Genomic DNA, 25,603 nt, shown 5'->3' with positions numbered 1-25,603 from the left:
ATGTACCAAATGCTCAGCAGGCTCTGCTCACAATTACTGGCCTGAGGCCAAACCACACGACCAACAACATTAGACACTTTATGGAACACAAAGCCTTCACTATTTCATCCTGGAATATCCAAGGCCTAAAGGTCATCTGCCTTTGGCCTAAAGAGCAGGAACCTGGACTTCACCAAAGAAATCGGAAATACAGACATTGTCATCCTACAAGAAACATGGTATAGAGGAGATGGACCCACTGGTTGCCCTCTAGGTTAGAGAGAGCTGGTAGTCCCATCCACCAAACTACCAGGTGTGAAACAGGGAAGGGACTCTGGGGGTATGCTAATTTGATATAGAGCAGACCTAATTCACTCTATTAAATTAATCAAAACAGGAACATTTTACATTTGGCTAGAAATTCAAAAGGGAATGATCTCAACAGAGAAAAATGTCCTCCTGTGTGCTACCTATATCCCCCCCCCCCCCCCCCCCCACCAGAATCCCCATACTTTAATGAAGACAGCTTCTCCATCCTGGAGGGGGAAATCAATCATTTCCAGGCTCAGGGACATGTACTAAATGCCAGAACTGGACGAGAACCTGACACCCTCATCACACAGGGGGACAAACACCTACCTGGAGGTGACAGCATTCCCTCCCCCATATGCCCCCCTAGGCACAACTATGACAACATAACCAACAAAAACGTGTCACAACTCCTGCAGCTCTGTCGCATGCTGGGTATGTACACAGTCAATGGTAGGCTTCGCGGAGACTCCTACAGTAGGTACACCTATAGCTCATCTCTTGGCAGTAGTAATGTAGACTACTTTATCACTAACCTCAACCCAGAGTCTCTCAGAGCGTTCACAGTCAGCCCACTGACACCCCTATCAGATCCCAGCAAAATCACAGTCTACTTGTACAGAGCAATACTCAATCATGAGGCATCAAAGCCAAAGGAACTGAATAATATTAAGATATGCTATAGATGGAAGGAAAGTAGTGTGAAAGTGTGAAAGTAATCCCTTTTAGACAACTTCCTGGACAAAACTTTTCACTGTAGTAGTGAATGTGTAAACTTGGCAGTAGAAAACCTAAACAGTATATTTGACCTCTCAGCTTCCCTATCAAATCTTACAATTTCAAACAGAAAACCGATTTTTTTTTACAACAATAACAAATGGTTTGATGAAGAATGCAAAAACCTAAGCAAGAAATTGAGAAACCTATCCAACCAAAACAGAAAACCTGAGCCTACGCCTTCACTATGGTGAATCACGAAAACAATACAGAAATACACTACGGAAAAATAAGGAACAGTACGTCAGAAATCAGCTCAATGTAATTGAAGAATCCATAGACTTTAACCACTTCTGGGAAAATTGGAAAACACTAAACAAACAACACAAAGAGTTATCTATCCAAAACTGAGATTTATGGGTAATCCACTTCTCCAATCTTTTTGGCCCTATAACAAAGAACGAATAGCAAAAACATATACATGATCAAATACAAATCTTAGAATGAACTATTGAAGACTACCAGAACCCACTGGATTCTCCAATTACATTGAATGAACTACAGGACAAAATACAAACCCTCCAACCCAAAAAGGCCTGTGGGGTTGATGGTATCCTCAATGAAATGATGAAATATACAGACCGTAAATTCCAATTGGCTATACTTAAACTCTTTAACACCATCCTTAGCTCTGGCATCTTCCCCAATATGGAGGACTGATCACCCCAATCCACAAAAGTGGAGACAAATTTGACCCCAATAACTTCTATGGGATATGCGTCAACAGCAACCTTAGGAAAATCCTCTGCATTATCATTAACAGCAGACTAGTACATTTCCTCAGTGAAAACATTGTACTGAGCAAATGTCAAATTGGCTTTTTACCAAATTACCGTACGACAGACCACGTATTCTCCCTGCACACCCTAATTGACAACCAAACAAACCAAAACAAAGCCAAAGTCTTCTCATGCTTTGTTGACTTCAAAAACGTTTTTGACTCAATTTGGCATGAGGGTCTGCTATACAAATTGATGGAAAGTGGTGTTGGGGGAAAAACATGCGACATTATAAAATCCATGTACACAAACAACAAGTGTGCGGTAAAAATTGTCAAAGAACACACATTTCTTTCCACATGGCCTTGGGGTGAGACAGGGATGCAGCTTAAGCCCCACCCTCTTCAACATATATGTCAACGAATTGGCAAGGGCACTAGAACAGTCTGCCGCACCCGGCCTCAACCTACTAGAATCTGAAGTCAAATGTCTGCTGTTTGCTGATGATCTGGTGCTTCTGTCATCAACCAAGGAGGGCCTACAGCAGGACCTAGATCTTCTGCACAGATTCTGTCAGACCTGGGCCCTGACAGTAAATCTCAGTAAGACAAAAATAATGGTGTTCCAAAAAAGGTCCTGTTGCAGGATCAAAAAAACAAATTCCATCTAGACACCGTTGCCCTAGAGCACACAAAAAACGATACATACCTCGGCCTAAACATCAGCGCCACAGGTAACTTCCACAAAGCTGTGAACGATCTGAGAGACAAGGCAAGAAGGGCCTTCTATGCCATCAAAAGGAACATAAAATTCAACATATCAATTAGGATCTGGCTAAAAATACTTGAATCAGTTATAGAACCCATTGTCCTTTATGGTTGTGAGGTCTGGGGTCCGCTCACCAACCAACAATTCACAAAATGGGACAAACACCAAATTGAGACCCTGCTTGCAGAATTCTGTAAATATATCCTCAGTGTACAACGTAAAACACCAAATAATGCCTGCAGAGCAGAATTAGGCTGATACCACCTAATTATCAAAATCCAGAAAAGAGCCGTTAAATTCTACAACCCCCTAAAAGGGAGTGATTCCCAAACCTTCCATAACAAAGCCATCACCTACAGAGAGATGAACCTGCAGAAGAGTCCCCTAAGCAAGCTGGACCTGGGGCTCTGTTCACAAACACAAACAGACCCCACAGAGCCCCAGGACAGCAACACAATCAGACCCAACCAAATCATGATAAAACAAAAAGAGAATTACTTGACACATTGTAAAAAATTAACAAAAAAACAGAGCAAACTAGAACGCTATTTGGCCCTAAACAGAGAGAGAATACCTGACCCAAACTTAAGGAAAGCTTTGACTATGTACAGACTCAGTGAGCATAGCCTTGCTATTGAGAATGGCCGCCGTAGGCAGACCTGGCTATGAAGAGAAGACAGGCTATGTGCACACTGCCCACAAAATTAGGTGGAAACTGAGCTGCACTTCCTAACCTCCTGCCAAATGTATGACTATATTAGAGACACATATTTCCCTCAGCTTACACAGATCCACAAAGAATTTGAAAACAAACCTAATTTTAATGTGGTCCTCTGTAGCTCAGCTGGTAGAGCACGGCGCTTGTAACGCCAAGGTAGTGGGTTCGATTCCCCGGGACCACCCATACACAAAAATGTATGCACGCATGACTGTAAGTCGCTTTGGATAAAAGCGTCTGCTAAGTGGCTTATTATTATTATTATTATTGATAAACTCCCATATCATTTGGGTGAAATGCCACAATCTGCCATCACAGCAGCAATATTTGTGACCTGTTGCCACAAGAAAAGAGCAACCAGTGAAGAACAAACACCATTGTAAATACAACCCATATTTATGTTTATTTATTTTCCCTTTTGTACTTTAACTATTTGAACATAATATGACATTTGAAATGTCTTTATTCTTGAGTGTAATATTTACAGAGAGAGAGAGAGAGAGAGAGAGAGAGGTGGGGTAGAGAGAGAGGGGGGGGTGGGGCAGGGGTAGAGAGAAAGAGAGAGAGAGAGAAAGAGAGAGAGAGAGAGAGAGGGAGAGAGAGAGAGAGAGAGAGAGAGAGGTGGGGCGGGGGTAGAGAGAAAGAGAGTTAGAGAGGTGGGGCGGGGGAAGAGAGAAAGAGAGAGATAGAGAGAGAGAGAGAGAGAGAGAGAGACGTGGGGCGGGGTAGAGAGAAAGAGAGTTAGAGAGGTGGGGCGGGGGAAGAAGAAGAGAGAGAGAGAGAGAGAGAGAGAGAGAGAGAGAGAGAGAGAGAGAGGTGGGGCGGGGGTAGAGAGAAAGAGAGAGAGGTGGGGCGGGGGTAGAGAGAGAGAGAGAGAGAGAGGGAGAGAGAGATGGGGCGGGGGAAGAGAGAAAGTGAGAGAGAGAGAGAGCGCACGAGAGAGGTGAGGTGGGGGTAGAGAGAGAGAGAGGTGGGGCGGGGGAAGAGAGAAAGTGAGAGAGAGAGAGCACGAGAGAGAGGTGGGGTGGAGAGAGAGAGAGGGAATGAGAAAGGGAGACAGAGAGAGAAAAGAAGTACAGAAATAGGAAATCTGAGAGACACAGAAAGAGAGAGAGAGATGGAGAGAGCAATAACCAACCTTTCATAAGGGCAAACAGCAGCGAGAAAAACGTGTCTTTGTAAGAAAACACCTTATTATTAGGGTGATGTATGTACGGTAATCCCAAAAGTGCTGACACAGGTTCCCTCTTAACTTTTACCTTGGTCCCTCAGGTGCAGAATCAAAGAGGCTCTTTGAAAGCCAGCTGATGGATGGGAAAGGGAGAGATGCATTATTAAAGCTGATTATTTTCTCCTTTCCCCTCTGGCCGGGTCTCTGTCACTCTGTCTCTCGCTCTCTCAGAAGGACAAAACTGCTGGGTCAATAAGGTACACAACAGTACACAGTACAGTGCACCTGTCAAGGGAAAATGTGTGCTAGTAGAAGATGGTTTCTGCTAAAGGGTAAAGGACTGCAACAGGCCTCTGTCTGAATAGCAGTTGGACTGTAAGAACCAGTGGAGGCTTGTATGTGTTAAAGCCACTGAGACAGACTGACATGTGGTTTAGGTCTGTAGTTTACAGAGAGAGAAAGAGACTGGAGAGAGAGACTGATAGATCTAGAGAGGGATAAAGAGAGAGAGGTGAAGAAATGAGGAAGACAGAAAGAGAAACTCTTGCTCATACTCAGGTGTCTCCTGTAAAAGCCATTGAGAGTTTCACTGTGCAGCCTGACCTGGGCTTTCAGTCCAATCAGGCCAGTCAGCTCCAGTCAGCCAGATCGTACATCACCCAGTCAAAGCTATTCGCTGCTCTGGCACCCCAATGGTGGATTAAGCTCCCCCACTACGCCAGGACAGCGGAGTCACTGACCACCTTCCGGAGACACTTGAAATCCTACCTCTTTAAGGAATACCTGGAATAGTATAAGTAATCCTTCAGGAACATCCTGCTATACCAGACTGGGTTAGTCAGGAACATTCTGCTATACCAGACTGGGTTAGTCAGGAACACTGCTGCTATACCAGACTAGGTTAGTCAGGAACATCCTGCTATACCAGACTGGATTAGTCAGGAACACTGCTGCTATACCAGACTGGATTAGTCAGGAACACTGTTGCTATACCAGACTGGATTAGTCAGGAACACTGTTGCTATACCAGACTAGGTTAGTCAGGAACGCTGCTGCTATACCAGACTGGATTAGTCAGGAACATCCTGCTATACCAGACTGGATTAGTCAGGAACGCTGCTGCTATACCAGACTGGATTAGTCAGGAACATCCTGCTATACCAGACTGGGTTAGTCAGGAACACTGTTGCTATACCAGACTGGGTTAGTAAGGAACACTGTTGCTATACCAGACTGGGTTAGTCAGGAACATCCTGCTATACCAGACTGGGTTAGTCAGGAACATCCTGCTATACCAGACTGGATTAGTCAGGAACGCTGCTGTTATACCAGACTGGATTAGTCAGGAACATCCTGCTATACCAGACTGGGTTAGTCAGGAACACTGCTGCTGTACCAGACTGGATTAATCAGGAACACTGTTGCTATACCAGACTTGGTTAATTAGGAACACTGTTGCTATACCAGACTAGGTTAGTCAGGAATGCTGCTGCTATACCAGACTGGGTTAGTCAGGAACACTGTTGCTATACCAGAGTAGGTTAGTCAGGAATGCTGCTGCTATACCAGACTGGGTTAGTCAGGAACATCCTGCTATACCAGACTGGGTTAGTCAGGAACATCCTGCTATACCAGACTGGGTTAGTCAGGAACATCCTGCTATACCAGACTAGGTTAGTCAGGAACATCCTGCTATACCAGACTGGATTAGTCAGGAACATCCTGCTATACCAGACTGGATTAGTCAGGAACACTGTTGCTATACGAGACTGGGTTAGTCAGGAACACTGTTGCTATACCAGACTTGGTTAATCAGGAACACTGTTGCTATACCAGACTAGGTTAGTCAGGAATGCTGCTGCTATACCAGACTGGGTTAGTCAGGAACACTGTTGCTATACCAGACTGGGTTAGTCAGGAACATCCTGCTATACCAGACTGGGTTAGTCGGGAACATCCTGCTATACCAGACTGGATTAGTCAGGAACATCCTGCTATACCAGACTGGGTTAGTCAGGAACACTGTTGCTATACCAGACTGGGTTAGTCAGGAACATCCTGCTATACCAGACTGGGTTAGTCAGGAACACTGTTGCTATACCAGACTGGGTTAGTCGGGAACATCCTGCTATACCAGACTGGATTAGTCAGGAACATCCTGCTATACCGGACTGGGTTAGTCAGGAACACTGTTGCTATACCAGACTGGATTAGTCAGGAACATCCTGCTATACCAGACTGGGTTAGTCAGGAACACTGTTGCTATACCAGACTGGGTTAGTCGGGAACATCCTGCTATACCAGCCTGGATTAGTCAGGAACATCCTGCTATACCAGACTGGGTTAGTCAGGAACACTGTTGCTATACCAGACTGGGTTAGTCGGGAACATCCTGCTATACCAGACTGGATTAGTCAGGAACATCCTGCTATACCGGACTGGGTTAGTCAGGAACACTGTTGCTATACCAGACTGGATTAGTCAGGAACATCCTGCTATACCAGACTGGGTTAGTCAGGAACACTGTTGCTATACCAGACTGGATTAGTCAGGAACATCCTGCTATACCAGACTGGATTAGTCAGGAACACTGCTGCTATACCAGACTGGATTAGTCAGGAACACTGTTGCTATACCAGACTGGATTAGTCAGGAACACTGCTGCTATACCAGACTGGATTAGTCAGGAACACTACTGCTATACCAGACTGGGTTAGTCAGGAACATCCTGCTATACCAGACTAGGTTAGTCAGGAACATCCTGCTATACCAGACTGGGTTAGTCAGGAACATCCTGCTATACCAGACTAGGTTAGTCAGGAACATCCTGCTATACCAGACTGGATTAGTCAGGAACACTGCTGCTATACCAGACTAGGTTAGTCAGGAACATCCTGCTATACCAGACTGGGTTAGTCAGGAACATCCTGCTATACCAGACTAGGTTAGTCAGGAACATCCTGCTATACCAGACTGGATTAGTCAGGAACACTGCTGCTATACCAGACTGGATTAGTCAGGAACACTGTTGCTATACCAGACTGGGTTAGTCAGGAACACTGTTGCTATACCAGACTGGGTTAGTCAGGAACATCCTGCTATACCAGACTGGGTTAGTCAGGAACATCCTGCTATACCAGACTGGATTAGTCAGGAACATCCTGCTATACCAGACTGGATTAGTCAGGAACATCCTGCTATACCAGACTGGATTAGTCAGGAACATCCTGCTATACCAGACTGGATTAGTCAGGAACATCCTGCTACTCGACAACACTGAGGCTGGGTCTAAAGCGGCACCCTATGGATCCTGGTCAAAAGTAGTGCACTATATAGGGAATAGGATGCCATTTGGGATGAAGCCTAACTGTTGCTCCCAGACTGGGTTAGTCTGAGCTCTTACTGCAGACACACCGCTCATTCAAGCACACACACACTGACACTGAGCACTGGCAGACAGACTGTGGCACTGGCTCACCACATAGACCATGATACAGGTAGATTGTTTTGCTGCAAAGCTCTTAGTATACATCATTGTGTTTTAGTAAGTTAGTGTAGTTTAGTTGGTTTGAAAAGCCCTTTCCGAATGAACAGATATTGCTGTATCATTATTATTTGTGATAAAACTCAAATTTGCACACGTAGCACATACTCTACATGTATGCATCTTTGGGAGTTAATAAAATCAGCGATTGATGAGGGTGTTTACAGGGCAAGCACAATCTCTTGTGCCATTAAGGACTAGGTCTCTTGGCAGAGTGTGTAGTATACAGAGGGTTTGCCATAACTAAAATACTATCCTGTCTTTACCCCACCCAGTGTCAACATAGTGTTATTCAGAAGCTGAATTGTACTGATATACAGGTGTACGAGCTTAATTTGACCAGTATTGTATCAGCAAAATAATACAGCAGCAACAGGATTTGAACATTTATTCCATAAAGGCTATTAGCTGGACCAAATTAGACTACATGAAAAGTGCAATACTGTTAATATAACCATGTTTTAGTGTGGGTTTTCTGTAAATGTATGTAAATCACAAAGCTCATCTGCATTTTCTGCAGTGCAGGAAAAGTCTCAGCAGCAAAAGAGTGATCAAATGAAGATCCTACACCTGTATAGCTGAACACAATGAACACCTACTGTAGGCTACTGTATATACTGTACTAGAGGACTAATATAATACAGGTCTCGGATGTCAATGTTTTTTATATTTAAAAAAACTGAACATGACAAATCCATTGGATGACATTATGGAAGCAGTAGAGCCAAAGTGAGAATAGCTTCACGTTTTAAGGACAGTGGCCGAAGAAATCACATGAAAAAAGGTAAACAAGCAAAAAAAAGTCTGGGAAGTATGTGAAGAACAGCAGAGGTGAAAATGTGGCCTCTGTCTTTCAATCCCTTCTTTATAGCTTAATTCAGGGTTGCGTTCCTTATCTAATTTCCGCAGTAGATGGATTTATAGACCTCTGGTCAGGATGACTCAGAACCTGCTTTTTCACAAAGTTACTTTTTTAATGCTTTGTCTTAGTTTAATAATGTTTTATAGCCTTTGTATGATGAGAATACTAAAGGTGTAACGATATAAAAACTTCAACGTTTTGCATTGACCAGGCTTTTATTTTTTCACAAAGTAATTATTTGTTGATTGCATTGTTTTATGCAGTTTAATATTTCCTGTAATGAATGTATATTTACACTGAACAAAAATATAAACGCAACATGCAACAATTTCAAAGATTTTACTGAGTTACAGTTCAAATAAGGAAATCAGTCAATTGAAATAAATTCATTAGACCCTAATCTATCGATTTCACATGACTGTGAATGCAGATATGCATCTGTTGGTCACAGATACCTTTAAAAAAAGGTAGGGGCGTGCATCAGAAAACCAGTCAGTATCTGGTGTGACCACCATTTGCCTCATGCAGCATGGCACATCTCCTTCACATAGAGTTGATCAGTTGATTGTAGCCTGTGGAATGTTGTCCCACTCCTCTTCAATGGCTGTGTGAAGTTGCTGGATATTGGCGGGAACTGGAACACGCTGCCATTCACGTCAATTCAAAGCATGATGAATGGCACGACAATAGGCCTCAGGATCTCATCACGGTGTCTCTGTGCATTCAAATTGCCATCAATAAAATGCAATTGTGTTTGTTGTCCGTAGCTTATGCCTGCCAATAACCCCACCGCCACCACGGGGCATTCTGTTCACAACGTTGACATCAGCAAACCGCTCGCCCACACGACGCCATACACGCTGTCTGCCATCTGCCCAGCACAGTTGAAACCGGGATTAATCCGTGAAGCGCACACTTCTCCAGCGTGCCAGTGGCCATCGAAGGTGAGCATTTGCCCACTGAAGTCGGTTATGACGCCGAACTGCAGTCAGGTCAAGACCCTAGTGAGGACGACGTGCACGCAGATGAGCTTCCCTGAGGCAGTTTCTGACAGTTTGTGCAGAAATTATTTGGTTGTGCAAACCCACAGATTCATCAGCTGTCCGGGTGGCTGGTCTCAGATGCAGGTGAAGAATCCGGATGAGGAGGTCCTGGGCTGACGTGGTTACACGTGGTCTGCGGTTGTGAGGCCGGTTGGACGTACTGCCAAATTCTCTATGGTAGAGAAATTAACATTCAATTCTCTGGCAACAGCTCTGGTGGACAATCTATGCACCTGTGTAATGATCATGCTGTTTAATCAGCTTCTTGATATGCCACAACTGTCAGGTGGATGGATTATCTTGGCAAATGAGAAAAATAGTCACTAACAAGGATGGAAACAAATTTGTGCACAACATTTGAGAGAAATAAGCTTTTTGTGCGTGTGGAACATTTCTGTGATCTTTTCTTTCAGCTCATGAAACATGGGACCAACACTTTACATGTTGTGTTTATATTTTGCTTCAGTGTACAGTAGTTGTATCCTGACCTACACTACATTATACAGACGTGTTGAATACTCGGTAATACTTTATAATAATGTTCTCTAATAAATAATGTATAAACTATTAGTCTGTTCTCCAAACGATTAATTGAAGGACGTTATTAAAAGCGTTATTGTGCTGTCTTTATTACTGTCCATAAGGATGTTTGTTTATTTGTTTGTTTGTTTATCTATCAGTTGTGAATGGGCCTGGTGGACAGCATTCATTACAGAGCAGTAGTGTAGTACCACTAATGAGAATTTCATGAGACCCAGTTTCTATTTCCTGCTTGGACACTAAAAGTGACGGATGCCCTAATCCTTTATAACATCAGACATCGACTAAGCGGCTCCGTTATGCCCAATAAATATAAACACAGCCATAATTCATTACTGTACTTTGCACGCTGTCCTCTAAACTTTATATTTCCCTGTGTAAAACTGGCAAGGCAGTATCACTCATTCTGGTGGTGGGATTTATTTTCTTGAAAAGACATGTACTGATTTAGGACCTGTAACTCTAAATGGGTTTTCTGGCTAGTAGAATTAGGGTATACTACTGTGTCTATAAAATAACTCCTGCAGAGACTGAGGCTGTCCTAATATGGACACTGTATATACAGCTCTAGAACAGGGCACAATTGCCCATATAGTCCTGAATAAATTAGGGACTTTCAACACTCATCATAGCGGTTGTCCTAAACAAAAAGATAATATAGAACTTGATCCTGAAACGTCCCTGGTCCTGCATGTGTCTGCTCAAAGTTCAGCGTGTAGTGGACAGAGCCTTGGGGAATTGATCAGCTCCTTGTTTAATAGTGCGCTTGAGTGGTGTGCCCTCTGAGAGCTCATGTACATGCTGATTCACACACACACACTACACACTACACACACAGACAAACATTTGCGCGTATGCACACACACAGACACAGACACACACAACTGGACACACTACTTCACAGACGCATTTATGCGCACACACACACACACGCACACACACACACACACACACACACACACCTACTGCTGAGTAGTATTGAATAAAACAGTGATTTGGATGTGGGTTATTTGTATATTAGGTACTTTCCTTAAGGCAGCAACTTCCTGTTAGCATTTACTGTGAAAACAATGTAAAGCTGACTGACTGGCTAGAAGTAGCTGGGAATGTCTTTACCATATTCACTCTTTTTCCCCTCTGTTCTGTCTTTCTCTTTTCACACTCCTGCCTCCTGCCTCCTCCCGGTTTCTACCCTCCTGCCTCCTCTCTTCCCTCCTCCTGCCTCCTCTCTTCCCCCTCCCCCCAGAACCATTCTCAGGATGGTAGCGGTCTGTGTGTGTGTGGTGGAGGACAGTGACAACATAGAGACCCAACAACAGCAGCAGCAGCCATGGAGGAGGGGGCCACTCCCGACCCAGAGTTTGTGGATGTGGACCAGGGCATGACGCTGGCCTGTGTGGCCTTCCTCTGCCTTCTCCTGGTGGCCATGATCATCCGCTGTGCCCGGGTCATCATGGACCCCTACAGCGCTATACCCACCTCCACCTGGGAGGAGCAGCACCTGGATGACTAGTGGGAACCAGCTGTGCTGTTACACATATAGGCATGTGTGTGAGGGTGCAGACGCACAGGCATGCAGGGACATGCACATGAACGCAAGCGTGGGTAAACACACACACACACACAGGAAAGGAGAGGAGAAGAGAGGAGAGGAGAGGAGAAGAGAGGAGAGCTTGACCAGAGAGGAGAGGAGAGGAGAAGAGAGGAGAGCTTGACCAGAGAGGAGAGGAGAGGAGAGGAGAGGAGAGGAGAGGAGAGGAGAGGAGAGGAGAGGAGAGGAGAGGAGAGGAGAGGAGAGGAGAGGAGAGGAGAGGAGAGGAGAGGAGAGGAGAGGAGAGGAGAGGAGAGGAGAGTTATGGTCCCAAATAGTAACGCTGCCTGTCAACACATCCATTGTCTGGTATCAGTCAGTACTTGAGAAGTACTGCAGTGGACTGGGTGACAATCAACCATGATCTGGACACGTTACAGTCTGAGTCTACACCTTCACCCTGCAAACTGCTTCCGGTACATACTAGGCAAGACTGGTCATGAAGAGGAATACTTTATTTAGTTTATTAGGACTTTTTTTCTGTTAATTCTTATTGATCTTACAAAAGCATCTCAAGTTTTGTACATTTTATAAGGAACATTTACAATGACTTTGGCTACATAATAGTATTGCTAATGAAACAGGGCCTGTGTTTTTGTGCTTATCGACTAATAAGGCTCAGAGCAACTTTATCCATGTGTCATGTCTGAAAATGTGTGTCAGGCAACAGTATGACAAAGCAGTGGGGAAATAATGTCATCTGTTACAGTCTACACATACACACACAATACACTCCCCACCAAACTGCAGAGCAGGCACTTCGCTTATGGCAATGAACTCTCATCCCCAGCCTTGTCCTCTTCCATTCATAAATCATCCTTATTTGTGGCTGCTGTCTGCCCATTAGATTGAGCACAAAACGGATATGTTGGTCTAGTATTTCTATGTTCTGTTATGTTGACTTATGTCTATAGCCAGTGCATGTATTAATTGTGAAACGATTGTCTGACTTGCATGTTATGAAGTGCCTCAGCTGACACCACAGAATAGCCAAGCTTGGCTGAATTCCAAATCAACCCCTCCCCTCTATTCTATGGATAGGTGTGAGCAATAGGGTGAATATTCCTCCTAGCCTATCAAAAGGCAAGATGAAGCAATGCAATCACCATTATACATGATTTAACCTGTCCGATACTTTCATCGGTGCATAGGGGGGTAGAGGGGTTAGGGACTACGGTCGGTTTGGATTTTAGCAGATTATTGACAAGCATTAACCGGCAAATTAGATGCAGGTGACGATTTGATATAAACCCAGATTGTGCTACATTTAGCCTGTCTATAATAAAGATGATAATGAATTACAAAAACCCTCTTTTGGAGGAGCGAGTTGTCTTTGTGTGAGATTGTAATTATCTGTAAATGAAAACCTAACGGAGTCTAATCTTGCATGATCTCCGACACGTAATTGGGTCATGTGGAAAGCCTGATAAGATTTAGCTCAGTGGTCACCCATGGGTAACTCTCTAAGTTCCCTAAGGGCCATTCTCATCAACCCCTATTTCATATAGAAGACTTAGAAATAGTTGGTGTGCAGCTACCATTTTGAAGTCTGTGTTACAGCTTGAGTCCAACTCACCACACTCTTGGTATGCGTCCCAAATGGCACCCTATTCCCTATATAGTGCACTACTTTTATAAGAGCCCTATGGTCAAGTGTACTAAAAAGAGAATATGGTGCCATTTGGGACGAAGGCTTGATGTAAACTCTTCACAATCTTGAGGTTTCAAGGTTAGGTCCACTGTCTGCAAACAGACCAGCTAATGCGTATTAGCATTATGCTAATCAGGTTACATTAGAATAAAACAAAGTTTGAGGAAATAAATGTTTCTCAGGGAGACAGGCTGTCATGTAGATGGGTCTAACTCCTTTTTATGATGAATATATCTCCCTTTTCTGTCTCTCTCAGTTTCCCCTCCCTCCCTCCCTCTCTCCCTTCCTCTCTCCCTCTGTTTTTCTAACCCTGTTTCTCTCCACAGCAGAATGAGGCCTCCAGCTCTGACACTCACTGTGTGGTAAAGGTCGGAGTTGTTCTCATGTTTCAGGGGCACAAGGACAACATTCATAACATTCAGCAGGTGTGTGTTACTCCATCATCATGTCTGATGCTTACAGTCTGCTGAGGGTATGAATGGACATTTCACACCTTCCTCCTCCTCCTTTGACTCTCCCTTCTCCTCCCCTCCTCTCCTCCCCTCCTCCTCTCCTCCCCTTCTGTAGGTAAGACTGCTAAATATCTAATAAAATGGCTACGTGGACTATCAGCATTGACCCTTTTATCTTATTTTTGCACTGACTCTATGCACACTCACAGGACTCTACACACTTACTCACACACACTCACACTCCAGCACACACACGCACACACACACACACACATAACACTCACATACAATCATCATATAGGCTTACCCCTATACATACAGTATCTACCCCTACCACTCTAGTATACCTGCACATTGTAAATATGACCCTGGAACTGACCCTGTATATAGCCACTGACCCTGGAACTGACCCTGTATATAGCCACTGACCCTGGAACTGTCCCTGTATATAGCTACTGACCCTGGAACTGACCCTGTATATAGCCACTGACCCTGGAACTGACCCTGTATATAGCCACTGACCCTGGAACTGACCCTGTATATAGCCACTGACCCTGGAACTGACCCTGTATATAGCTACTGACCCTGGAACTGACCCTGTATATAGCTACTGACCCTGGAACTGACCCTGTATATAGCTACTGACCCTGGAACTGACCCTGTATATAGCTACTGACCCTGGAACTGACCCTGTATATAGCTACTGACCCTGGAACTGACCCTGTATATAGCCACTGACCCTGGAACTGACCCTGTATATAGCCACTGACCCTGGAACTGACCCTGTATATAGCCACTGACCCTGGAACTGACACTGTATATAGCTACTGACCCTGGAACTGACCCTGTATATAGCTACTGACCCTGGAACTGACCCTGTATATAGCCACTGACCCTGGAACTGACCCTGTATATAGCCACTGACCCTGGAACTGACCCTGTATATAGCCACTGACCCTGGAACTGACCCTGTATATAGCTACTGACCCTGGAACTGACCCTGTATATAGCTACTGACCCTGGAACTGACCCTGTATATAGCCACTGACCCTGGAACTGACCCTGTATATAGCTACTGACCCTGGAACTGACCCTGTATATAGCCACTGACCCTGGAACTGACCCTGTATATAGCTACTGACCCTGGAACTGACCCTGTATATAGCCACTGACCCTGGAACTGACCCTGTATATAGCCACTGACCCTGGAACAGACCCTGTATATAGCTACTGACCCTGGAACTGACCCTGTATATAGCCACTGACCCTGGAACTGACCCTGTATATAGCTACTGACCCTGGAACTGACCCTGTATATAGCCACTGACCCTGGAACTGACCCTGTATATACAGTAGCTTTCTTCCTTACTCATGTGTTTTTGTTCTACTTTACTTTATTTTATAAACTGGGTGGTTTGAGCCCTGAATGCTGATTGGCTGACAGCAGTGGTATATCAGCCCGTATACCACGGGTATGACAAAACAGTTATTTTTACTGCTCTAATTACATTGGTAAACACTTTATTATAACAATGAGGCACCTCAGGGGTTTGTGATATATGGCCAATAGAGCTCGCAAGAAAGGCATTTCACTGTATTTGTGCACGTGACAATATAACTTGAAACTTGACACACACACACACACACACATACAGTCACACCCGCCAGCTGAATGTTAAGCAATGCTTGCCTATCAAATCTCATGAGCCTTCAATCTAGCACACACTATGCGCGATCCCCTTTTATACGAAGGCAAACTAGTGACATTTCACGACACACACACAGACACCATCGCCTTAGGGCTGAATCTCCCTCCTATCTCCCCCATATCTCACACTCGGGTGTGAAATTGCCCTCAAAAACAAAGACAAAATCAAATCCTATCAAATGGCTGGGGGAAGGAGGAGAGATCTGACGTTTGAAATCCCTGTGGTTTTCCAAGCAAGGAGGAATGAGGAATAAGTTTAGCTAATTAAATGGCTCCTAAACAGGAGCGTGTCGGTTCAGCCGCCCAGGGAAATGACTCCACTTGAACCCGCCACTAGGCTTCTGCTACAGTCAGAGAAGAGTTTCCCTGACATTGAAATTGTTTTTATTAGCTTGGCTTGGCTCGGCTTAGGGTTGCAAAATTCTGGGAACCTTCCCAAAATTCCCAGGTTTTCCAGAAATCCATGTTGGAAGATTTCTGCAATCAGGAGAGAAAACCTAGGAATTCTGGGAAAGTTAGTGGAATTTTGCAACCCTAACTCTGCTAGACTGTCTACTACCACTCCACATCCTGAAAAAAAAATACAAGAATAAGGCACTCCTTAGTTAGTCTTTTAGAATGATATTATAAAAGTCTAGGGTTAAACAGTTATAAGAACTAAACATAAGCAAGACCTACAATATACTGTATTTGGTTGTACTTTTAAACAGACAGAGTTCATTTTTTACCCACAATTTCGATCTTGTCTCATCGCTGCAACTCCCCAACAGGTGTGGGAGGCGAAGGTCAAGTCATGCGTCCTCCGAAACATGACCCGCCAAACCGTGCTTCTTAATACTCGCCTGCTTAACCTGGAAGCCAGCCGCATCAATGTGTCAGTAAACACTGTTCAACTGACTACTGCGGTCAGCCTGCAGGAACCCGGCCCACCACAAGGAGTCGCTAGAGCATGATGAGCCAAGTAAAGCCCACCCGGCCTAACCCTCCCCTAACCCGGACGACACTGGGCCAATTGTGAGCCGCCCTATGGGACTCCCGATCACGGCTGGCTGTGATACAGCCCGGGATCGAACCCGGGTCTGTAGTGACGCCACTCGGGAGGCCCAGACAAAGAGCTTTTATATGAACAGCTGCTGTTTTAAAACTTTGTATGGCAATATAATTCATACATAATTTAATGTCACCCTGCCATTTTAAAACAAAAGGTGGCTACTGTAATATCCATCCAAAAGTACAAACAGCCGAAACTAAATGGGTCAAAGTTTCCATTCCAAAGCATGTTCCGGCTGAGTCAGAGTGAATACATTGCCTAATGGTGGTTCATATTTGGCCAGAAGTATTGCTGGGTAACTACTCTTTTCCAGAAGTCTATTCAAGTCAAGAGTGGCCCCAAAACGTTGCCTTCCTTATCCTGTTTCTTTGATTTAACCTCTTAAATGTACCTCTTAAATGTAATGGCAGAAATGTAGATTGATTGGGATTGATAGACATAACAGCTAGAACTTTACAGACGTGTAATAAGGGGTGTCAGGTGCGGTCACGGGACATCTCCAAGTGTCCCCTCAACCTCTCCAAAGTGTCCTAAGTGTGTAAATTAGGTCATTCCACTGCTATTACACATTGAATATGCCTAACAGTTATTAGTCACGATAAAAACACAATTTCTACAATATCAGCCTCTCTCAAACATTGTGGTGGTGTCAGGGGACATCCAGGGGACATCCAGGGGACATCCAGGGGACATCCAGGGGACATCCAAGTGTTCCTTCAACAGCTACAAAGTGTCCGAATGGGGTAAGTCCACTGCAATTACACACTGAATAAGCCTAAAAGATATTGGTCCCACATACAAATGCACAAATGGACACATGCTGCATGCACACAGACACTAGCACAAATATTTGTCACAGACAGACAGACAGACAGACAGACAGACAGACAGACAGACAGACAGACAGACAGACAGACAGACAGACAGACAGACAGACAGACAGACAGACAGACAGACAGACAAACAGACATGAACATGAACACACACACACACACATATTCAGGTCAGCATCAGCATGCTACAGTACTCGGCTAGGTGAACTGAATGAGTGTGAACAGAACGTCTGCTTGCATACTCCCTTAAGATGAAACCACACAGAGAGACAGCGTCATCAACATTTGTGTGGGAGAGTAGAGCGCGTCAATTCACATACACAGGGTAGCATATACCATCTTAATTTTCATGAGAATCCATAATAAACAGTTGTATTTGTTATGTTCGCTATGTAGTCCTTGTGAATTATTGTTGTGTGTTCCTGTTAACTAACTTTATATGTCCTATTTTTTTATTTTTTTATTTCACCTTTATTTAACCAGGTAAGCCAGTTGAGAACAAGTTCTCATTTACAACTGCGACCTGGCCAAGATAAAGCAAAGCAGTGCGATAAAAACAACAACACAGAGTTACATATGGGGTAAAAAACATAAAGTCAAAAAAATACAACAGAAAATATATATACAGTGTGTGCAAATGTAGCAAGTTGTGGAGGTAAGGCAATAAATAGGCTATAGTGCAAAATAATTACAATTAGTATTAACACTGGAATGCTAGATGTGCAAGAGATTATGTGCAAATAGAGATACTGGGGTGCAAAAGAGCAAAATAAATAACAATATAGGGATGAGGTAGTTGGGTGGGCTAATTTCAGATGGGCTGTGTACAGGTGCAGTGATCGGTAAGGTGCTCTGACAACTGATGCTTAAAGTTAGTGAGGGAGATAAGAGTCTCCAGCTTCAGAGATTTTCCTATGGGAGCCAGCATACATGTTTTCAAATAGTATGTATTATTGGCACTGGCAGTTAAACTTATCAACACTAAATAGACACTTTTTAACTATACATATCACAATTCCAGACATAACAATGCAACAGTCTATTTTAACACAACAGTCCATTTAACATAACATCAGTCTATTTTCGGGCACCTTTTACACAGCATTGCTTTGAGTAGACTTGCTTTCTAATAGCCTTGCTTTCTAATTTGACGCGCTATGACGCTGTTGATGCTTCCAGCCCGTCTGTTTTCTCTCAATCACCACCATGCGTTCACGCGCGTAAAAAAAGTAACTTTTCGTTTGATTTGGGCTTTAAAATCGAGGGCTGCATTCCCGCGGGATGCCCACGGTCCCGACAGAGATCATTGCAGCGCGGTCTGCATTTTTCATGCTGTGGGCCGGAGCAGGCAGTCAGACAGACGACTTTTGTTGTTGTCCCGCAGATTATTTGGAAAAGTCGTCTTTCTGTTTGTATGCGTTAGCCTACATATTGTATTAAAAGCACATATGTTTCGCATTATTCACACAGAATTCGCTGCTTCAAATTCAGTAGCCTCTCTCCACTCCTAGCTGGGCGTGCGAGTTCAAGTGCTCCTAGTATGTGTTGTCTCCTTGAAATAGAGGAGGCTGCCTACATCGGCGGAGAATACTTAAATATGAAATTAACTTGGCCGGCAGGGATGTAGCTCAGTTGGTAGAGCATGGCGTTTGCAACGCCAAGGTTGTGGGTTCGATTCCCAAGGGGGGCCAGTATGAAAAAAATATATAAAACAATAATAATGTGTGCACTCCAGTCACTCTTGATAAGAGCGTCTGCTAAATGACAAAAAAACAAAACAATGGTGAGCGAAAATTGACAATTTATTTGTCTCTGCCTGCAAATCGTCCTCCTAAAACGTAGGCTATATACACTGCTCAAAAAAATAAAGGGAACACTAAAATAACACATCCTAGATCTGAATGAATGAAATAATCTTATTAAATACTTTTTTCTATACATAGTTGAATGTGCTGACAACAAAATCACACAAAAATTATCAATGGAAATCAAATGTATCAACCCATGGAGGTCTGGATTTGGAGTCACCCTCAAAATTAAAGTGGAAAACTACACTACAGGCTGATCCAACTTTGATGTAATGTCCTTAAAACAAGTAAAAATGAGGCTCAGTAGTGTGTGTGGCCTCCACGTGCCTGTATGACCTCCCTACAACGCCTGGGCATGCTCCTGATGAGGTGGTGGATGGTCTCCTGAGGGATCTCCTCCCAGACCTGGACTAAAGCATCCACCAACTCCTGGACAGTCTGTGGTGCAACGTGGCGTTGGTGGATGGAGCGAGACATGATGTCCCAGATGTGCTCAATTGGATTCAGGTCTGGGGAACGGGCGGGCCAGTCCATAGCATCAATGCCTTCCTCTTGCAGGAACTGCTGACACACTCCAGCCACATGAGGTCTAGCATTGTCTTGCATTAGGAGGAACCCAGGGCCAACCGCACCAGCATATGGTCTCACAAGGGGTCTGAGGATCTCATCTCGGTACCTAATGGCAGTAAGGCTACCTCTGGCGAGCACATGGAGGGCTGTGCGGACCCCCAAAGTAATGCCACCCCACACCATGACTGACCCACCGCCAAACCGGTCATGCTGGAGGATGTTGCAGGCAGCAGAACATTCTCCACAGCGTCTCCAGACTCTGTCACGTCTGTCACATGTGGTCAGTGTGAACCTGCATGCATCTGTGAAGAGCACAGGGCGCCAGTGGCGAATTTGCCAATCTTGGTGTTCTCTGGCAAATGCCAAACGTCCTGCACGGTGTTGGGCTGTAAGCACAACCCCCACCTGTGGAGGTCGGGCCCTCATGGAGTCTGTTTCTGACCGTTTGAGCAGACACATGCACATTTGTGGCCTGCTGGAGGTCATTTTGCAGGGCTCTGGCAGTGCTCCTCCTGCTCCTCCTTGCACAAAGGTGGAGGTAGCAGTCCTGCTGCTGGGTTGTTACCCTCCTACGGCCTCCTCCACGTCTCCTGATGTACTGGCCTGTCTCCTGGTAGCGCCTCCATGCTCTGGACACTACGCTGACAGATACAGCAAACCTTCTTGCCACAGCTCGCATTGATGTGCCATCCTGGATGAGCTGCACTACCTGAGCCACTTGTGTGGGTTGTAGACTCTGTCTCATGCTACCACTAGAGTGAAAGCACCGCCAGCATTCAAAAGTGACCAAAACATCAGCCAGGAAGCATAGGAACTGAGAAGTGGTCTGTGGTCACCACCTGCAGAACCACTCCTTTATTGGGGGTGTCTTGCTAATTGCCTATAATTTCCACCTGTTGTCTATTCCATTTGCACAACAGCATGTGAAATGTATTGTCAATCAGTGTTGCTTCCTAAGTGGACAGTTTGATTTCACAGAAATGTGATTGACTTGGAGTTACATTGTGTTGTTTAAGTGTTCCCTTTATTTTTTTGAGCAGTGTACTATATGAAAAATGTACCAAGTGTCACTGTCATCCTTCTTGCTGCTTCAAGTTCAGTAGCCATACCTGCGAGATGTTGTCTCAATTAAATAGAGTAGTCTATACTCTATGCATGGGCAGAGAAGCACGGGGCAGTTATCTTTCCAAGGAAATCTACTTCCTAAATATGATTAGGCTATAGTTTTTTTTTACATTGCCTAGAAATAAATATTGATCACCCATATGTCTCTGTCTGAAAATCGTCCCACTCCTAAAAGGTAGGTTATAAAAATAGCTCAAGACAAAGTGAAAGTCTCTCCAACTCTTCTCTCCTCAAACTACATCTAGCATATTGGCGTGGGATGTTCCCCAATGCTGGACGGGGGCCTGCTTTAAAAGACCTTCGCTTAAAACACGAGAAAAAAGCAGCAATAGTACTTTTGTCCATTTTGAGACGCCATAGACAGTTCACACTTCCTCAAAATAACTCAAGAAATCTTTCATTAATTTGTTGACCAATCAACGACGAAGGGGCGCAGACTTCAGCTACCGATTTCGGCTCGCCTCGAGAAAAAATGTTGTGTGCCCGAACAACCGAAAAACTCTTAGCGAAGTCCAAAACGAACATAAACGTCACAAAATGTCATCATAATGTCTTCACAAACTCTTCCGAACTGTTTCGGCTGGGAGGCATGGAGACGCCTATTCCATTGAATGTTTTTTTGTGTCATCTGACTGGTGTTTGGCTGCACATGCAACATGCAACATGCAACATGATTCACCCACCCTCTGTTCTCATTCCACCCTCAGTGTTAAAAGGCTTGAAATAAAATTCCCACCTCTACTTGTTTTGACTCTTTCAACAACATTAAATTATCCTACCTGGTTTTTAATCAGCTAAAGTCTGTCAGACTCACTTGAGAGCTAGAAACCTGCTACATGAAGCTGCTGGAAAACACGTTCTAAATCATGGACAAACTAGGTCTACTGCGCACCACAATACTGTGTTAGCCCTCTGAGCTAAAGCCTAGAGCCACTGGCCATATTAGATGGCTTCTTAGACACTGGCTTCTTAGACTTGCTTTCAATGAGAATGACAGATCTATAACTCAAATTTCTACTTGAATTTGGTCAGGTCGCGCAAAAAGCTACATAGCCAACTGCGTAGTATATTTTGTTTCAAAGCTAATTGAAAGGGGAAGTCTGTTAGACTCACTTGAGAGCTTAGAAACCTGCTACTCGACGCTACACTTTCTAAATCATGGACAAACTGTCTGTCTTTTTGTTTGTTCAATCGTTTTACAACATTGTCAATGCAGGTAAGATGGACTTTCTCTCAAACTCAATTAATGATTTTTTATGTTATGAAATGTCATTTTCCATAACTGTATAATATCACTCCTCTCCCTGGTTCAGGATCACATTCTCTGTGGGCACTTGGAACATATACTCTATAAGCGGAGAGACGCCTTTCCCTGAGTTTACGGTTGTGGTGATGTTGGATGACGTTCAAGTGGCTTACTATGACTCCAACATGAAACACTTTATCTACTGGGTACATAACACCCCTAACAAAATACATGATAACGAAGTTCAGGACGGAGCTTATGTATTTGGAATTATGTACCACCACATGAAAGAGAGATCATTTAACCTAAAGCACCACTTAAACCTCACAGAAGGTGTTCAAGTTCAGCAAAGAATGACTGGCTGTGAGATGTTGGACAATGGTGAACCGGCCATGTTCATGTTTAAGGAGATTTTTAATGCCATTTATACAGATTATGCAGCATATTTCAACATTACACATTTGACATACGATGCTGGGAAACTACTACCAGGATATTATGGGATGAGGCAAGCATATGAAAGAGTACTATTTGAGAATGCTTGGCTTCCCATTTGCATCAGAACACTGAAGACAATCCTGAAGAGAGAGAAGAACTTTGTGATGCGTAAAGTACCTCCCAGACTCAGGTTGATAAAGAAAGAGGTTTCTGGAGGGCTCCAGGTGAGCTGCCTGGCGTTTGGTTTCTACCCCCGCCACATCAACCTGACCCTGCTGAGAGACGGCCAGCCAGTGGCAGAACAGGAGCTGACAGGGGGGGAGGTGCTGCCTAGTGGAGATGGGACCTACCAGCTGAGGAAGAGTCTGGAGGTCAGTACTGAGGAGCTAAAGAAGAGACACAACTACACCTGTACTGCCTCTCACCTCAGTCTGGACAACAAGCTGGATGTCAGTTGGGAGTCTGGGGCAGAGAGAGTACACCTATCCACCCTCTCAGCTCTACTGGTAATGGTTCTGATAGTTATTCTGTTGGGCATTTTCATTTGCGTCAAAAGGAGGTGGAGATGCACTGCCTCCCAGTGTAAACTTGCCAATGTTGATGAAAAAGTGTCAGAGGAAATTAACCTTTCTTCAGATTCTGAGTCCTAATATATTTTTGGGACACTGATGCAACTTTGTCAATTCAGCTCAATTCACAATGAAAATATAACTGCCAGAGCACCTATGAGGGCAGACACAAAATGTGCAAAATATTCTGTTATTGTCAGTCAATCTTCCCTTCCCCTCAACAAAGGACTGTAACGGATCAGTTTGGGTAGACTGTTGACAATAACAAATATCTGCGCATTATTAGTACAGATCTGAATTCATATATTTTATAGGCTGGTTTGGCAACCTGAGCATTAAAAAAGGTAATCTGGTAGTTATTTCTGTAATGTAATTTCTAATCATGACTATTCATTCATTGTACAATGCACTCTATATATGTGCTGTATTAGCTGATAGCCAGTATCTTAACCAGAAGGAGAATCATGTGATCATGTGTATGAGGTCTGTTTATTATTGGAATTACTTTACAGTGTATCTGTTTTGTATTGTATGTAGTGTATGTTCATCCTACCTGCACAATAATACCCTTTATTACAGACAATAAAATGTAGCCTAATCGATTAATGCATCGATTAATTTTAACTACGACATTAATTAAAGCAATGTCAAGTATACCTTAATTTCTCTCAGGAACTTGTTTATCACTGTGGAAGGGAGAGAAATCTGACACTCTATTTCACTCCAGTTTAAGACTGGCATGAGTATTCAACTAAAGTGAATGCTGTATGCATTATAAACAATTAAACAGTTTTATCATAGAATGCCTTTAGTAGAGAATGAATCTGTTCGATTGTAGTCAGTGCCATGAAAAGTCCTTTTCTATTTTACAGTAGCACACCGCTCGTTCTAAATATAATTTGTTTAGTGTTACTTTTCCCCAGTCAAATATTCAGGCCTACATTTCCACTTCAAGGCTGGACCACAACATAAAACATAGCTTTTGAATATAAGATCTAGTTTAATTAACTGTTATTTTGTATTGAACACTGAATGGTATATCAAAAGGCTGCAAAGCCAATGTCTCCATTCCACATTTAGAAATAAGTATCCTTCCATGTTACCTGCTTCCTAATGAAACCAGCTAGGTTCTAACCTAGTTCTCCTGCGCACCACAATACTGTGTTAGCCCTCTGAGCTAAATCCTAGAACCACTGGCGACATTCCTAAACCTGCTGTCTTGCTGCTATTTTACAAATAAAACAAACATCAATATCTTATCTACATTTCATTACTGACATAAAGAGTGTGTACAAAGGCAGTGTTCCAAATAGCACCCTATTCCCTCCATAGTGCACTATGGGCCCTGGTTAAAAGTAGTGCACTATGTAGGGAATAGGGTGCCATTTGGGATGTAGCCATATTTACTGGCTTAAGTCAATTAAGTTCCCCAGGTCTGCACGCTCCAGTGTTTTACCTAAAGGAAGAAAAAAGGCTGAATTGTATTTGTCTTGTAGACTAATGCCTAATAAAGAGAAATATAATTTGTCAATCTGAAATGAGTCAAGAGTTAGTGCTGTCCACCCTTTTCCAAATAAAGTATTGTTCATTGTGAACCTTGCCTGGTTGTCGTTCATCCTTCCTGAAATTGCACTGGGGCACAAAATAACCAACAATGTCCATATCTGACACACACACAGCCACACAGTCACACACACAAGCAGGGACGGACAGACTTGGTGGTCGGGGCCCCCAGATATCATGTGATAGCAAAAAGTGTAGAATTGCAGGAAATTAGCATTGTAAATGTCAATTTTTTAGCCTCATGACAAAATGTGTAGAATAGCATTATAAAACTGTTGATTTTTCTCTCCGAACCATGACAAAATGCGTTGAAATGTAGGAAGTTAGCTAATTCGGCTCCACATGTGACCAGTCTGGACGCTCAAATCAGATTTTTTTGGGCTCTGAAGTGTTTACACATGACCTGCCATTACCATGACAGCCACCCCCAAAATGTTAAGGAACAGTGACAGGAAATGAGCATTGCATCTGTGTGCTACTTCAGAGGCTACATCAGTGTGAATGAATAAATCTGATATGGGTCACATGTAAAACTGCATGTGGACAGTAAAAAAAAAAAGATTGGATG

The 25,603-nt window shown here is 43.7% G+C and overlaps 2 protein-coding genes across 2 annotated transcripts; both read left to right on the top strand.

Annotated features, from left to right (window-relative positions):
* Positions 1-11,760: 11,760 nt before the first annotated feature.
* LOC311125962 (cortexin domain-containing 1 protein-like) lies at positions 11,761-11,943 on the top strand (the record flags this gene model as incomplete). The annotated part of the gene is made up of 1 exon (XM_084199986.1): positions 11,761-11,943. The coding sequence occupies one exon, from the start codon at positions 11,761-11,763 to the stop codon at positions 11,941-11,943; it is 183 nt and encodes a 60-aa protein (XP_084056112.1).
* Positions 11,944-17,621: 5,678 nt separating this feature from the next.
* LOC311125965 (major histocompatibility complex class I-related gene protein-like) lies at positions 17,622-25,072 on the top strand (the record flags this gene model as incomplete). The annotated part of the gene is made up of 2 exons (XM_084199988.1): positions 17,622-17,626; positions 22,533-25,072. The coding sequence occupies 2 exons, from the start codon at positions 17,622-17,624 to the stop codon at positions 23,551-23,553; spliced, it is 1,026 nt and encodes a 341-aa protein (XP_084056114.1). The 3' UTR covers positions 23,554-25,072.
* Positions 25,073-25,603: the final 531 nt, after the last annotated feature.

Source organism: Coregonus lavaretus, assembly GCF_964263955.1.
Source record: "Coregonus lavaretus genome assembly, contig: HAP1_SCAFFOLD_631, whole genome shotgun sequence".
Classification (NCBI taxonomy): Eukaryota; Metazoa; Chordata; class Actinopteri; order Salmoniformes; family Salmonidae; genus Coregonus; species Coregonus lavaretus.
Note: the sequence above shows the minus strand (reverse complement) of the source record. Positions and strands in the feature narration are given on the sequence as shown.